Consider the following 14,463-nt stretch of genomic DNA (forward strand, 5'->3'; position numbering starts at 1 on the left):
TTCATAAGTTAAAAATATACTCTTTTAAAATAAGCAATTTTTAATTACTTTTATTTTATTTAATGATTTTTGATGACATTCTAGGTTGACGTGGAGGGGTTATCCTAATAGGAAAGAGGGTCCCAGCCCTTGTAGTTTCTAACGACCTTCAGATAGAGCCGTGCCGTCAAACGTCTCTGAAAGAAGAGAGGAAGATCAAACAAAACAAGATATTTTTTCTATTTTAATTAAAACCATCAGTTTTTTTAATTAATAATACCTTTTATTTTTTGATAATACATATTGAGAGTAATTAACATAAAATTATTTTCACTAAAAGGAAACATATTTCAACGGTTACATATTATTTTTATTGGTTTAATATGTCTTAATCAATTTAAAAAGCTATTATTTTAAATTGGAGAAAGAAATATATAATATTATAAAAAATCATTAATAAATTTAGAATAAAAGTATATATTTAAATATTTAATAAAATATATACAACAATAAAATCATGAAATAAAAACTAATTTTAAAAATCAAAATAATTAACTACGATCATTTTATAAACTATAAAAATTATCGATAACTAAAGTAGTTTTTATTATTAATAATCATTAGTTCCTAAAATTTTATTTACAAATTATTTATATTTTAAATTAGTTTTTATTATTTTTAGATATTAATTTAGAATTTAAAATTTAAAATGTTAATAGTTAAAACTTTAGTAACAGATTTAAAAATTATTTTATAAATTTTTATTAATAAATTATTTAGATAATATTTTTTTAATTTTTAAAATAATATTTAATTTAATTAATATAGTAATAATTTATAGTGTTTATTTCATTAACCTCTTCGTCATTACTGCTACTTCAAGAAATACCAATTATTTGAAGAACCCATTTACTAAATTTACTAAATGAGCCTTTTATATAAATGTAAATATAAATATTAATAAAATATAGTAATTAATAAATATTTTATACGTTAATAATTGATTATGTGAAAAGTATGTTTTGTTTTTCGTAAATCCGTTGGCTTCATCACAGAAAGTTTTTCTTAATGTAAAAATAGTCTTATTTCGTCCTAATAGTATTTGAACATATAAAAAGAGAGTTTTAAGTCTTAACTTGGAAAGGAGCAAGAAGAGAAATATAGAGTCGCATATCAGTAGCACATATCTGAACCCTTGGCGTTGAAATCCCTTTTGGCCCTTTTCTTTCTAAACTCTCTCCCCGTATATCAGTAGGATTGAGCATGGAAAACCACCACCAAATGCAACAACACCGTCATCAATTCATGAATCTTGATCCTACAACCGTCAACACCGGACAGCATCACGATCCTTCCGTCAAAGAACTGGATTTTTTCTCATCAACTTCACCGTCTAAGAACACTCATACTGATAACTCAAATACTCATTCAAACATTCCTAAAGAGAACGGATCACAACCTCTTTTCACTGATCAGTTCATCAATGTAAGTTTTCATAACATCAAGCAAAATCACATTGACTTGTCCATTCAATGTTCTGGTTTCTCCATTTATGCTTGCACTTTAGATTCTGAATACCTAATATTGATTATTTTTATGTTGTGCAATTACAGACCACGCTGAATTTAATGTGTCCGAGTCAGACTGATGAATTGTCAAGATCAACACCAACAGATCAAGATCCTAAATCTCCTCCGGTTTGCATCATAAGATCATTATATGATCCTCAAAATTAAATAGATGCCTGAAATTGAGTTTTGAGATTCAATTTTGTTTTTCTCTTTTTGTTTTCAGCTGAATACACTCGAAAAGGAGTTTCTGAGACTACAAGAAGAGAATTACAAGTTGAAAACTATGTTGGACCAAATCACCAAAAACTACCACCATCTACAATTTTTCCTTGCTATGCAGAAGCAAAAGCCGTATCAGGTAACCACAGTCATATAATATATATATGTATATATGTGTGTGTGTGTCTTTCACAGTGTTACCAATTTCAATCTGGGACATTGATCTAAAATAACTAAGAAAGGTCGCCATTATTTCCATCCTTAAAAGTCATTGAATCCATATATGATATATGTGTTTATTTCAGGCTTTCCATGAACTCTAGGTGTTTAGTCAGAAGATAAGAGTAAGAAAAAGACTTAAATGTAGTAATAAATATAGACCAGTTGAATTTTATTTACATATAAATTGTAAGGACTAGTATCGCAAAAAGAATTACACAATTAATTACGAAATGTGGAAATATGTCATTCTATTTTCATGAACATGCCAGATTTTATTTTATTTAATTTAATCAAATATTTAAATTTGTAGAGGACGAATCATTTAAAATAAATTAAGTAATACTCATTTTTAAAATAATATAACTTTACTGTGAAATCTAACGAGTACGAGCTATGAATTCACTATCCATTATAAACCATCAGCTATTAACTAGTTAACCTAAATGCTAGATTTTCCCAACCAAACCTAATGTCAAAATTTACATTCAAACATATATATAAAGTTAAAATCAAAAGCACTGAACTAATCGAGTGGATGGAACAGAACGGGGAGAAAAATGATAATATGTCTGGTCAACATTTATTGGACCCACTATCATGCACCAAATTAGACGCTAATGTTGCTGCATCAGTCTCCGATGATAAATCTGGTCAAGAGGTACTGATTTTTTAATTTTTCTAGAAAGTCATAGGTAGATAATTAATTATTAAAAAAAATGTACATCTTGGTGACTAAACTTGATATTGGAAAGCAGGCTCATCATGATCGTGTAGAAGATGTTGTTGAACAATCGTCCTCACAGAGTTTGGGATCATCCAAGTGTCCCAAGTTTGAAGAATCTAAGCCCAGTGAGACTCCTTTCAGAAGAGCCAGAGTTTCCGTGCGTGCAAGATCAGAAGCTCCGGTGGTAATAATCAAACTAAATATATTACCTGCTGCATCTATTTACATGCATCTAATGAATGTGAGTGTTCAGATTTGCGATGGATGTCAATGGAGGAAATATGGGCAAAAAATATCCAAGGGTAATCCCTGTCCTCGTGCCTACTATCGTTGCACCATGGCAGTAGGATGCCCGGTTCGTAAACAGGTAAATAATTCTCATTTTGCTGAAGCTTTATCTTTCCTTCTCTTTGAAAGGATTAAGTTTGTTAATGCATGTGAAATAGGTGCAAAGATGCACAGAGGACATGAGTGTGTTGATAACAACTTACGAAGGCAATCACAACCACCCTCTTCCACCTTCAGCCACGGTCATGGCCAATTCTACCTCAGCAGCTGCAGCTATGTTATTATCTTCTTCTTCAGGTTCAATAGCTAGTAACGAAGCACTAAACAACAGTGTAGGAGTATTCTCTTCCATGCCCTACATCCCAATGCCAACGTTCTCAGCCTCTGCACCATTTCCCACTATCACCCTTGACATGACCACCAACCCTACGCAACTGCATCGGGACACCTCTCTTCCATTGCTTGCAACTACTTTTCCTCATCTACTAGGGCACCCTATCTTCTTCCCTCACAAAATCCAACATTCACTAGGCCAAAGACAACCTTCGTTTATGACCGATGTGATGACTGCAGCTGTTGCTTCGAATCCAAATTTCACTGTAGCATTAGCAGCAGCTATCTCGTCAATTCTTGGAGCTTCTAGAGGCAATGATGGAAATAATAACAATAGTAACGGTAGAAATGTTCTTGCCCTTGGAACATCTATGTTACCTGAATCCACTTAATTTTTTTCACATTCATGCATGCACCACTTATCGGTTCACCACCAGTTTGTATACAAGAATTAATATTAGCTTACCCTACATATTATTATCCCTATGTATAGAGTGTAAATATATAAGACTATAGTTTATTTTTTAGAGGAAATTTGTATGAGAAGGAAAAAGTCAACATTCAACACTCATTATTATTTTATCTCGTGATGTATAGTAAAAAAAACTAGGAGTGTGTTGGGCAATCAGAATAAGAAAAATGTCCACAAAATGTGTTGCTGCCTAACATGTGGAAGATTTGGTTACATTGTTGAAGCATGAATGTAAATTCAAGGAAAATGGGACTTATGAGGAGGAGTTCAAGAGGGTGCTTAAAACTTTATGAAGTGAATGTAAGAACTTTTTGCTTATATATGTTTCTCATAAATTTCCATGAGATGTTTAATTTAAAATACTTATATATTTATGTCTTTAAATGAGAGGGAGAAAAAAAAAAGTTAATTTTTGTAATATGATTCTTCGGAGTACACAACAATAAGGTTAAGTAGATGTTACTTATATAGAAATCACAAAGATTGACTCACTTTAAAAAAATAAGGATTACACATATGAATTGGGTAATTTCAATTACTTTTTGTACATAACTAATTTAGACACTGCAAATTTAGTCTTTAGTAATAAAATTTATTTTAATTTTTTTCTACTGAAAAAGGAGCCCATACAAAATACTTGCACACACAAAATCTTACATTTAATATTTTATTTAAATATATTTTATGCATTTTTCTTTTACTAATTTATACAAATTAATTATATATTACAACTTCGTCGGATGAAATTTCAAGGTGAGGAACTCAATTGGAATACTTATACAATTATAAAATTTAAATATGAATAATAATAAAAATCACACATAAATTAAAATATAGAAACCATAAAATAGAATTAAACCCTTATAATTTAATAATAGTATAGCATGCTTGGTTTGTGTCTTACTTTGGAGCTTGGGCCCATACTTTCAGCACCGACGATCTTTTACCATCAACTTTCGAATTTTTAAGATTATAATTCATTTAAAATTGAAAATTTGGAACTAAAAAATATATTATAAAAAGAAAATTTAGAATAGATTTTTGTGTTCGTAAATAAAATTTTAGAATAAAACTTTCGAATTTTTAAGATTATAATTCATTTAGAATTGAAAATTTGGAACTAAAATATATATTATAAAAAGAAAATTTAGAATAGATTTTTGTGTTCGTATATAAAATTTTAGAATAGAATTAAAAGATAAAAATCTTATTCTGAAAAAATAATTCTAAAATACAAAAAAAATAAATGGATTTCTGAATCCAAAAAAAGTATTTCAAAAATCCAAATTTAGAAATACATTTCAGAATATTAAATTCGAAATGTATTTTTATCCACAATCTCCTCTTTAAACTAGAAATTTTTTTTTTGTCATTTCACATAAAATATGGGGTGCAGTTTAATATCGGGGTGCGGGAATCAATTACCTGGAGATTGCAGGAATAAAGGCCCAAAAGTTTTGGTGAATGAAGAATGGAGCCCGCCCATAAAGAAAGGCCTGGAACTGGATCAATTTGTCTTCTTTCGGGGAAAGGCAAATTAAGAAGTACTATTGGTGTCCGTTGGATGGAGAAAAAAGGCATCCAATGGAGCCCGGTTGAGTTAAATTTTGAAAGCAAATACTAGACCGTTGAGGTGAGTTGAGCTGAGTTGAGTCGACTCGAGTTGAAACTTGCAACTCTAATACCTTTCTCTCTCTTTTCGTCCTCACACATCAAACCCACATTTCACTGCTACTCTGTACCATGAGACGCCATGGCTGGCAACGCCCTCTCCATACCTTACAGGTCTTTTCTATTTCTACACATTTTCAATTTTCAGAATCAAATAACAAAATCTAAGCAAGGATTCGATCATATCAGATTCATTGAGTTTCTGTTTTGTGAGTGCAGTTTGTGGGCGCGGCAGTGTACGCTTTTCTGGTGGTGTGTTTCTACACCTTCCTCGGACTTTTCCTCGGAAACCCAACCGCCGAATTAACACTCACCCTCGCGTTTTCCGTCGTGGTACGTCGTCTTTGTTTTCAGTCTCGACTCTGTTCGGTTTCTGTGACACCGCACGTGTTTTTGCGCAGGCAACCTCCGTGATGTTTCTGTTCGTGAGGTGCACGGCGATTGACCCCACGGACAGGACCAGCTTCCGGAAGAAGAAGAAGAAGAAGAATAAGAGAGGGACGTCAAATGTGACTCCGAAGCTGAATTACGGGTTCATTCTTGGGCAGATTGTGATAAGGTTTTTCAGGAGGGTGGAGAGGAAGTTGCTGAGGACGTTCATAAAGAGGAAGTACCTTGATCCCTTGAAGACAAGTCCACAAATGGAGCCTCTCTTGCCATTCCCCCTTGTCATGAAGGACGATGATGATGCCATTGCCCCCAATCTCAAAGAGGATGACATCTCCTTTTGTGCACTTTGTGATTTTGAGGTACTTCAATTAATCTAGCTTGCTGGATAAACCTTTCAACAATCATGTGGGGGTAAAGAAAATAAGAAAAATAGATTAAATAAGTTTAATTAAATTTATAAGATAATTTATTGCAGTTATGTTAGCAATATCAATCGGATTCTTAAATGATCGGGAAAAACACTCACACGTACATATATAGAAGTTAATTAACTTGATTCAAGAATGGTTCTATTATTAAGATTTAACAAATACAGAAGCTAATTTAACTAATATGAGTCATGCACACCACTATCTTATTTAAGTCCTTATACTTTCTTGTTTTTTCTTCTATAAATGCGTATGAAGAAGTGTATAAAACAAATCCTTATCTTAACCTGTTAAATCTAATTCTACTCTGAATTAGGTGAAAAAGCACAGTAAGCACTGCAGGACTTGTAATCGCTGTGTTGAAGGGTTTGATCACCATTGTAGGGTAGGTATTATGTTCCGCGTTTCTAATTTATATATTCTCTTTTGTTATTATGATGTAAATATATCTTCTATCACTTGTTTCCAGTGGCTGAATAACTGCGTTGGAAAAAAGAATTACACAACCTTCTTTCTTCTCATGATTTTTGTGCTGTTAATGGTGAGTGATCACAAGTTGTTTCAATTTTAGTACCGAAATAACTAGTGTTTGAGTTAGGTGACTTTAGGTATTTCCAACATTGGTTGTTATGTTTCAGCTCTTGATTGAAGGAGGGGCTGCGATAGCCATATTTATCAGGTGTTTTGCTGATAAAAGGGGAATAGAAAAGGAGCTTCAGAGGAAACTCTATATAGAATTTCCAAGAGGAGTTCTTGCCGCCATATGTGTAAGAGTTGAATAAATCATAAATCATTTTTTAACATTTCTGTATTTTGCTCCAGACTGAATCTAAAATTTAACTTCACTATTTGCTTCCAACTTCACGGAATGCTGCTGCAGGTGTTGCTTCTCCTATTGACAGCTTATAGTTCAGCAGCATTGGGGCAGCTTTTCTTCTTTCATGTGGTTCTTATACGAAAGGTAGCCTTCTTTCCTTTTTTTGAAACTATCAATGATCATATATTTATTTAAAACAGTTACAGATGCTATTAAATCAGTTTGCCAAAGTGTTTAGAAGAAAGAACCTGCTTTAATAATCAGTTTGAGAAAGTGCTTTGCCATCAAGCTCTAGCTATATGTCTTTATGGTTGTTGAATTCTGTTGTGTTATTAATGAAGGGAATGAGAACCTATGACTATATTCTAGCGATGAAAGAAGAGAATGAAGCCATGGAATTGGAATCATTGGATGATTCTGATTTCTCTTCAGATGAGAGCTTGGATTTTGACTCACCTGAGAAGCCAACACTAATGTCCAAGTTTCTATGCAAAGGAAATCAGGTAAGAATGAGATAGATTATTTCATTTTATGACCTGATTATGATTCAAAACCAACTGGGAGGTTTGTTTTGAGCTTCAGGGCTCACCGAGGTTGTCTATCAGGATTGAAGGAGAAACTGAACCTTCCCCCTTGATCAAGACTAAGAAGTTCCATGTGAGCATTAACCCGTGGAAACTCATAAAGTTGACCAGGGAAAAAGCCCTACTGGCAGCTGAGAAGGCCAGGGAAAAGCTTATGAAAGAAAAGCCAGCAGGGGAACATAACTCGTTAAAACCTCTTCCATTGGAAACAAAATGCGGACCATTGATGAATTCGGACAAAACTATAGACACTGAGGAGTTTTGCTCAACATCTTTTATAGCAAAAGGGAGACTTACTGGATCACCAGGAAGCTACACCAGCCCGAGAAGGAGATTTTCTGCTGGCTCACCTACTACGGTGTTCTCTAGCAACTTGATAGCATCTCCACATCACAAATATAGAAGCAGTTTCGACTTGAAATTAACCGATGTGTCCAGGGAGCTCGAAACACATATTTCAAGGCAGGTTCTATGTTCAGCTATCGGCAAAGATAGCGAGCCATCCCCAAGAAGCAATGTATTTTAGAAGTTGAGATTCTCAGCCTTAGAGAAAGGGTTGTTGATATGTGCATTCTCCATATCCATTTTCTATATATCATTGATTCCATATAATTTATACCCGTGATCTTTAATTTATGTAACATGGATTCCTGTTTAATATACATGACATGGGATAGTTCCTGCTAGTCCATGTACCTGTAAGTATGACTCATTTGTTTTGTTAATTCTCATATAAAGGCAATGCAATCATGTTTTTTTTCCCAGCTATCCACAATTGTTGTTGTAAAGTTATTTTTAAACAAATATTTGTGTATTCATTTTACTTCTGTGCAAAACAAGATCCCAAGATTATATAAATAGTTTTCCCCTGATGGATTAAGGTTGTTGAATTCCTTAATAGAGATTTGCTAACTTAAGGAGGCAAAATGTATAAAAAAAATCATTTTACTTTTCAAAAATAATAAGTAGCTAGGAAAGCAAGACAATAAATCATGCAAATTCAATTTCTGATAAATAACTCAATTATTTGTTACTGCACACAAGTTACAAGAAACAATCATCTCTCGGTGTCATTCTGCAGACAGACAACCGCAGATCAGCAACACCATTCAACTTCTGAGGTAAAATTTGTCTTGTTGAAGAAACTCATCAATCAAATTTCAGCTATAAGTGAACTTAGGTAGCTTGATGTTCTAAACCCAAGCACCCGAATTTTGATTCCCCAAACTCGTTAAGTGGTTTGGTACATAGCAACAGTCGGAACAATGCTCAGGGGATATTCGCTCATTGAGAGGCTCACAGGCTTCCGGTGAAACCAGGTCAGAATATCCTTTAACGTAAGAGCAGTTCCATGGCAATTTTGAGGTCACATGAAGTGTGATGTTTGATAGGCAGATATTGACAAAGTTGTCACCTTTAATACCCTGTATAAGGCCAGCACGTTTGACTTTTTCCCCAATCACATCCTTGATAGTAATCCTTTCAATTACCGGTAGAGCTTCTTGGTCGTAATTGTCATCAGGATGTTCTCCATATAAACCAGTGAACCTAATAGCAATATCTACATTAGCCAATACCATGTTAGAGATATAGACATTTCTAACATAACCACCCCTGCCAGGAGAAGTTTTTATTCTAACTGCACTACGTGAATTAAAAATGTAAATATCTTCTGCATGAACTTCTGATACACCTCCAGACATCTCACTTCCGATAGCAATCCCGGCACTCGTTGTTTTCCCAATGAGCCTGCGGATGTTAATATTTGTACTGGGCCGACCAAATGAGATGCCATATCCATCCCATCCACTTTTGATGGAAATCAGATCATCACCAGTGCTTATATAACAGTCTTCAATGCATACATTGTCTGAAGAATCTGGACACAATTAGAATGTATATATGAGAATATGATGAGTGATCAACCTAGAATACCTGTGCATTGTTGCCACAGTGTATGACTTTCCTACTTAACGGAGAAAACTCACCTGGATTAATGCCATCTGTATTTGGTGAACCATGAGGAGCAATGACTGTGACATTTTGAATTGTAACATGGCTGTTCATCCAGAAAAACAGTTTCAAATCTCCCCCTAATCATGAAAGCTTCACTATTGCATAACTTTAAAATACTAATTTAAGTTCATGAAGTTCTGTAAACAAGTATGGATGGACATATAAATTAATCCTTCTTTAGGGAACAAACCTGCAATATACAGGGTGAATAGTCCAAAATGGTGAGTTCAAGAAAGTTACATTTGAAATGAGAACCCCGGTTGAATTCATCAACTCGACCAAATGAGGACGTGTATAACCCAATGTTTTGTTCCGAAACTTGTCCCACCAGATACTCCCTTGACCATCTATAGTTCCATTGTTACCTTCATTGGGATACCAATGGCATCAATAAGTAAAATACAGAAGATTATTTTCACACCCATTGCCCGTGCATACACCTTGGGAGGGAAGAGATTGATTACACATGAATGGAGAAAAAAATAATAATAGATAATGATTTATTTGTATGAAAGGAAGCGGGAGATATAGGTGAAAAGAGTGTGAAAAAAATCATGATTGATTGAAATATAGGTATAGAAGATAATTCCTTCTTGAATGTTATCAACCTGTTATGACAACATCAGTCAAATTACGCCCATAAATGAGGCTTCGATGCCTTCCACCCGGCAACTCCCTTCCACGACCATATGATGGTAGAGGCTCCACAATTGGCCAGTCCTCGGAGTTCTGTAACAAGCATGATATTGCATTTATTTCACTTGTTACATAAAATAAACGAGACAGCAAATTCAACTGATTAAGCTACCAGGTCTTTTAGACTTAAGCCAGTTACAAACATAAATTGATTTCTGAAGCAAAAAATCAAATAGTAACAAAAATTTATTGTAAATTAATACATGTATAGCTCAGGAAGTATCTATGTTAATTAACTATAATAAAACATTTCCAAATTGATTGATAGGCATGAGAAAGAAACATAGCTGAGGAAGGTTATGTCTATGGTGAAAATGACAGTGTGCTATTCATAATTACATTGCAGACAAGCCAGCAAAGCAAACACATTTGGCAGATATGCTAATCTTCCTTTTCCTTGCATTTCACCATATTATTTACATCAGATTACCGTTGAACCAAGAATTACTGCATCGTTGTCCAACCACAGTGTTAGATGGCTGATGAGATCAAAGCTTCCAGTTAACCACCGGCCTGCGGGGACAAAAAGCTCGGCACCACCTTTGTCTGCAAATGAATTTAGGTAGAAGATGGCATTCTGAAATGCTTTTGTATTGAGAGTGATCCCATCGCCAACTGCACCAAATTCGGTAATACTGACACTGTGAGGCCGGACTTCCTTCAAGTTTATCCGATTGCAGTACGAGCTGCCCCACACTGTCCATGGGCTACAACTGAACGAAGCAAGAACCAGAAACACACCCACCAACTGCAACTGCAAGAGACACATGTCCCCATCAGTTTAGAACCGTGCTCATTGCGCGAAATATCAATTTTTTATAAAATCATGGGCTGTAGTTACATGCTTCTTCAGCTGCTACAATAGCAGTTCGAAATGTATCTTATCAGGTATCAATATTATGAAATTAAAGAACTGTATGAGACGGGTTGAAGAATTTCCAAATTGATGAGTTGAAAAAATCTACTCAGATCAGCTACATTTCACCAAACAGGTAATAAACAAGAAGATATTTTCAAATACCAGGAAAGTAACAGGGAAAATTAGAAAACCAAAGACCAATCAGTTCTCATTGACCACCTCTTCAAGCATGAGGGATAACAAGTAACAGGGATTAAATTACACTAAGGTAAACAACGAAGAATCCCATGAATGCTGCTGCTGTTCTTGATCTGTGTAAAAAAAATTGCTTTTAGATCTTACTACTGCACGCACTGCTACTAAGCTTGTCAGTGGAAACAAAAAAGTAACATTGTATTGAAACCTATCAAGGGCAAAGGTGGGGGTAATAAACGCAAACAGAGACTGACTCACAGTTGAAAGTCTCTTCATATGAGTGAGATCCACTTGTCCCTTTTGACCAGAGGCGGAGCTTTTGAGCCACCCTCAATGACCAATTTGAAATCCTCCTAGTGATGTAAAAGGAGCAGGGAGAGAGAGAGAGGGTGAAAGGGGCAAAGAAGAAGAGAAGCTTTGGTTGATTGATCAAATCGGTGAAAAAGAAAGGAGTGTGCTACTGATCGTGATTGGATGAGCCATTTGAGAGTGAGAGAGGTAACGCAGCAGCACCACCCAACCCAAGTAAAAATCATTGACAGGGACTGTTGATGCCCCTCAAAAACTAAGCAGTAGGAACCCCTTCTCAGTGTGTCTCTCTATCTTCTTCCAGACTCTTTCTTCCCCTCTCTCTCTCTCTTTCTCTCTCAACCATTGTGGAAGAAACCAATTAACCAACCCAGAAAGCCACCAAGAGCAAGCAATGATTTTTGAGACAGGAATCGCTCTGAAGAAACTACTCTAATCAGATGATCACGGTATCTGGTTTTGGGCATTTCACCGATGATTCCATTGCTGAAGCAGTGACGCAGACGGAGACAATTTCAGAGGTTTCCAATTGCATGAAGCACTGACCACTTCCGATTCGATAACCTATGATTTTGATTTTGATCGTAAACCAATTTCCAGTTCGTACGTAATATTTGATTAATCTATCTAACTTTTCAAGCACTTCACTCATTCCATTATTTTCTTTGTTTTATTTGATTTGTAGAATACAATTTGTAATTGAAACCTGAGCCAGGGAAGACATTAGCTACAATTGTGGAGGCAAGAAAGGAAGAACAGAAGAAGGTGGATTAGCCAAAAATACCAAAACCAGTTTGCATTCAATATCTTTTCAAAAAAGAAAAAGAAAAAGTGTTAGAATATTCTTTAAGGTCGTTGATAGCTGATATTTTAGTTTTTCTTTCATCTAGTTTTAATTAACGTTTTTAGGAGTTAATTTTATCGGATATTTAAATTTCTATATAATTTGTTATATACATATAAGTGAAATAGGAATTTTGTTATTTTCCACAGTTATATTACACAATTTATCCTTCTTGACTTTAATTAGTTTAAAACTATCTGTTATATTTTTAACAAACTAAATTACATTAACATTTTATTTTATTTATACTTATCTTTATTTGCAATAAATATTTTCTATTTATGTTCTTACACCTGTAATTTATAATTCCTTTTAGTCCTATAATAACTAAAAAAATTAAACATGGTATATACAAAACTAAAAGTGGATTATTTTAAATATAAAATTAAGAAGTTAAGTTTTGTAATTATAAGATAATGAAACATTAAATCTTAAAACAATATAAATTATATATATATATATAAAAGAATTTCAAACTATATAGTTGATATAGATGGTAATAAAAAAAACTATGTGGTATGTAGATAGATTTATTAAAGGAAGTTGTAATTGCTAAACGAAAATAAAAGATAAAAAATGTTAGACTCTATGAAGGAATGGGTATAGATTAGAATTTGATGGAATAATGAAGATAGAAGGAGTTATATCTTCAAATAATTGAAGAAAAAGTGGTTATTGAGAGAATCCAAGGAGAAACTGCCACATGAATGTGTTTCTCCATAAATTTGAAAGAAAAACATGCAATATGTCAAACTTTAGTTAATTTTATAAAAGCTCTCTCTTATAATTTTCTAAATTTTTATTTTTTTGCAATTCACATAACTTCATTGTTATTAATGCTTTCCTATGATTTCCTAAACATATCATAAAATACTTGTTTAAAAAGAACAAGAAAGGCATCTAATTTTTCTATTGCAAATGTACATTTTGAATGTTATTTATTATATTTTTTATTTTTCATTATTTCAATATATACTTATTGCATGTTTTTCTTTCTAATCATAACTAATTTTTCATTTTAATTAATTAAATTAAAAGTATAACTAAAAAATATATTATTTTATAAAAAAATGGCAAATAAAAGGAAATGTTTTTTTATTGAAAAATGAAGAGTAAGAGGGAATGGAGAGATTTGTATATAATATTGGGATTGGTAGTTGAAAATAAGAAAAATGAGGTTGTTGGTGGTTTATTGAGTGTCTCCGTAGATAGTAATAAGTGGCAATAAATGAATATGCAGTCAAAAGTTGATGATAAATAATGGAAGTTGAGGACCATCTACACAATACTCAAACTCAAAACATTTTAATTTAATTAAAAATTAATTTAAAATTTAAAGTAATTAATAAAGAAATCTTGATAATTAATATTAAATATTAATATAAACAATTATTTTATAATTTGTATTAATAATAACACATATTTCAAATATTAATAATTTTTTAATTTATAAAATAATATTTAACTTCATTAATATAATAATAATTTTTTTTAAATTAATTGAGATTTAATAAAAAATTTAAGGATACAAGTGAAGGTGTATTTTTTTTCGTGTTTCCACCTCAGCACAGAGAGATTTAATCAGATTTAAATAATAACACAACTTTATCGATTTTAATTAAATCAATTTAACCAACTTTCTTAACTATTTTAAAACTTAAATGTAATAAAGATACCTTTCTTCAAATACAATAACGTGAAATAAAAATTAATACTTTAAATCATGAAAATAAAACAAAAATACCTTTCTATCTTAAAACATGTATTTATGCAAACCACTAAATAAGCGTTAAAGTAATATTATAAAAATTATTAAAAAGAGTTAAAATATTTCATTTTTACTAAC

At 32.8% G+C, this 14,463-nt stretch overlaps 3 protein-coding genes across 7 annotated transcripts; 2 read left to right on the forward strand and 1 right to left on the reverse strand.

Annotated features, from left to right (window-relative positions):
* The first annotated feature begins 1,117 nt into the window (after positions 1-1,117).
* On the forward strand, positions 1,118-4,192 carry LOC137830154 (probable WRKY transcription factor 47). The gene is made up of 7 exons (XM_068637322.1): positions 1,118-1,464; positions 1,593-1,676; positions 1,774-1,908; positions 2,536-2,649; positions 2,747-2,899; positions 2,969-3,082; positions 3,162-4,192. Exons 1-7 carry the CDS (start codon positions 1,243-1,245, stop codon positions 3,726-3,728), a joined length of 1,389 nt encoding a protein of 462 aa, XP_068493423.1. The 5' UTR covers positions 1,118-1,242; the 3' UTR covers positions 3,729-4,192.
* Positions 4,193-5,322: 1,130 nt separating this feature from the next.
* Positions 5,323-8,466, forward strand: LOC137830155 (protein S-acyltransferase 18). The gene is made up of 9 exons (XM_068637323.1): positions 5,323-5,593; positions 5,699-5,812; positions 5,881-6,228; positions 6,614-6,682; positions 6,767-6,838; positions 6,936-7,064; positions 7,178-7,258; positions 7,456-7,617; positions 7,697-8,466. Exons 1-9 carry the CDS (start codon positions 5,552-5,554, stop codon positions 8,222-8,224), a joined length of 1,545 nt encoding a protein of 514 aa, XP_068493424.1. The 5' UTR covers positions 5,323-5,551; the 3' UTR covers positions 8,225-8,466.
* Positions 8,467-8,684: 218 nt separating this feature from the next.
* Positions 8,685-12,598, reverse strand: LOC137830156 (probable polygalacturonase). Of its 5 annotated transcripts, none has more exons than XM_068637328.1 (7): positions 11,723-12,474; positions 11,489-11,580; positions 10,841-11,158; positions 10,323-10,443; positions 9,905-10,079; positions 9,687-9,757; positions 8,685-9,577 (listed from the first exon to the last, which is right to left on the reverse strand). In XM_068637328.1, the coding sequence occupies exons 2-7, from the start codon at positions 11,498-11,500 to the stop codon at positions 8,892-8,894; spliced, it is 1,383 nt and encodes a 460-aa protein (XP_068493429.1). In that variant the 5' UTR covers positions 11,501-11,580; positions 11,723-12,474; the 3' UTR covers positions 8,685-8,891. The 5 variants fall into 5 exon arrangements, with proteins under 5 accessions (XP_068493429.1, XP_068493428.1, XP_068493426.1 ...); XM_068637327.1 differs by having other exon boundaries at positions 10,841-11,164; positions 11,723-12,445; XM_068637325.1 differs by having other exon boundaries at positions 10,841-11,263; positions 11,723-12,419.
* Between the last annotated feature and the right edge of the window lie 1,865 nt (positions 12,599-14,463).

This window comes from Phaseolus vulgaris, chromosome 7, assembly GCF_000499845.2.
Source record: "Phaseolus vulgaris cultivar G19833 chromosome 7, P. vulgaris v2.0, whole genome shotgun sequence".
In the NCBI taxonomy this organism is placed as follows: Eukaryota; Viridiplantae; Streptophyta; class Magnoliopsida; order Fabales; family Fabaceae; genus Phaseolus; species Phaseolus vulgaris.

Coding starts and splice junctions, on each gene's coding strand:
- LOC137830154 (XM_068637322.1), top strand. CDS start 1,243: ATGGAAAACCACCACCAAATGCAACAACACCGTCATCAATTCATGAAT. Junction 1,677..1,773: donor AAGATCCTAAATCTCCTCCG/GTTTGCATCATA, acceptor TTTTGTTTTCAG/CTGAATACACTCGAAAAGGA. Junction 2,900..2,968: donor CAAGATCAGAAGCTCCGGTG/GTAATAATCAAA, acceptor GTGAGTGTTCAG/ATTTGCGATGGATGTCAATG.
- LOC137830155 (XM_068637323.1), top strand. CDS start 5,552: ATGAGACGCCATGGCTGGCAACGCCCTCTCCATACCTTACAG. Junction 5,813..5,880: donor CCCTCGCGTTTTCCGTCGTG/GTACGTCGTCTT, acceptor GTTTTTGCGCAG/GCAACCTCCGTGATGTTTCT. Junction 6,229..6,613: donor GTGCACTTTGTGATTTTGAG/GTACTTCAATTA, acceptor ACTCTGAATTAG/GTGAAAAAGCACAGTAAGCA.
- LOC137830156 (XM_068637324.1), bottom strand. Junction 10,444..10,840: donor CAGTAATTCTTGGTTCAACG/GTAATCTGATGT, acceptor TGCTTGTTACAG/AACTCCGAGGACTGGCCAAT. Junction 9,578..9,686: donor TACAGATGGCATTAATCCAG/GTGAGTTTTCTC, acceptor AATTGTGTCCAG/ATTCTTCAGACAATGTATGC.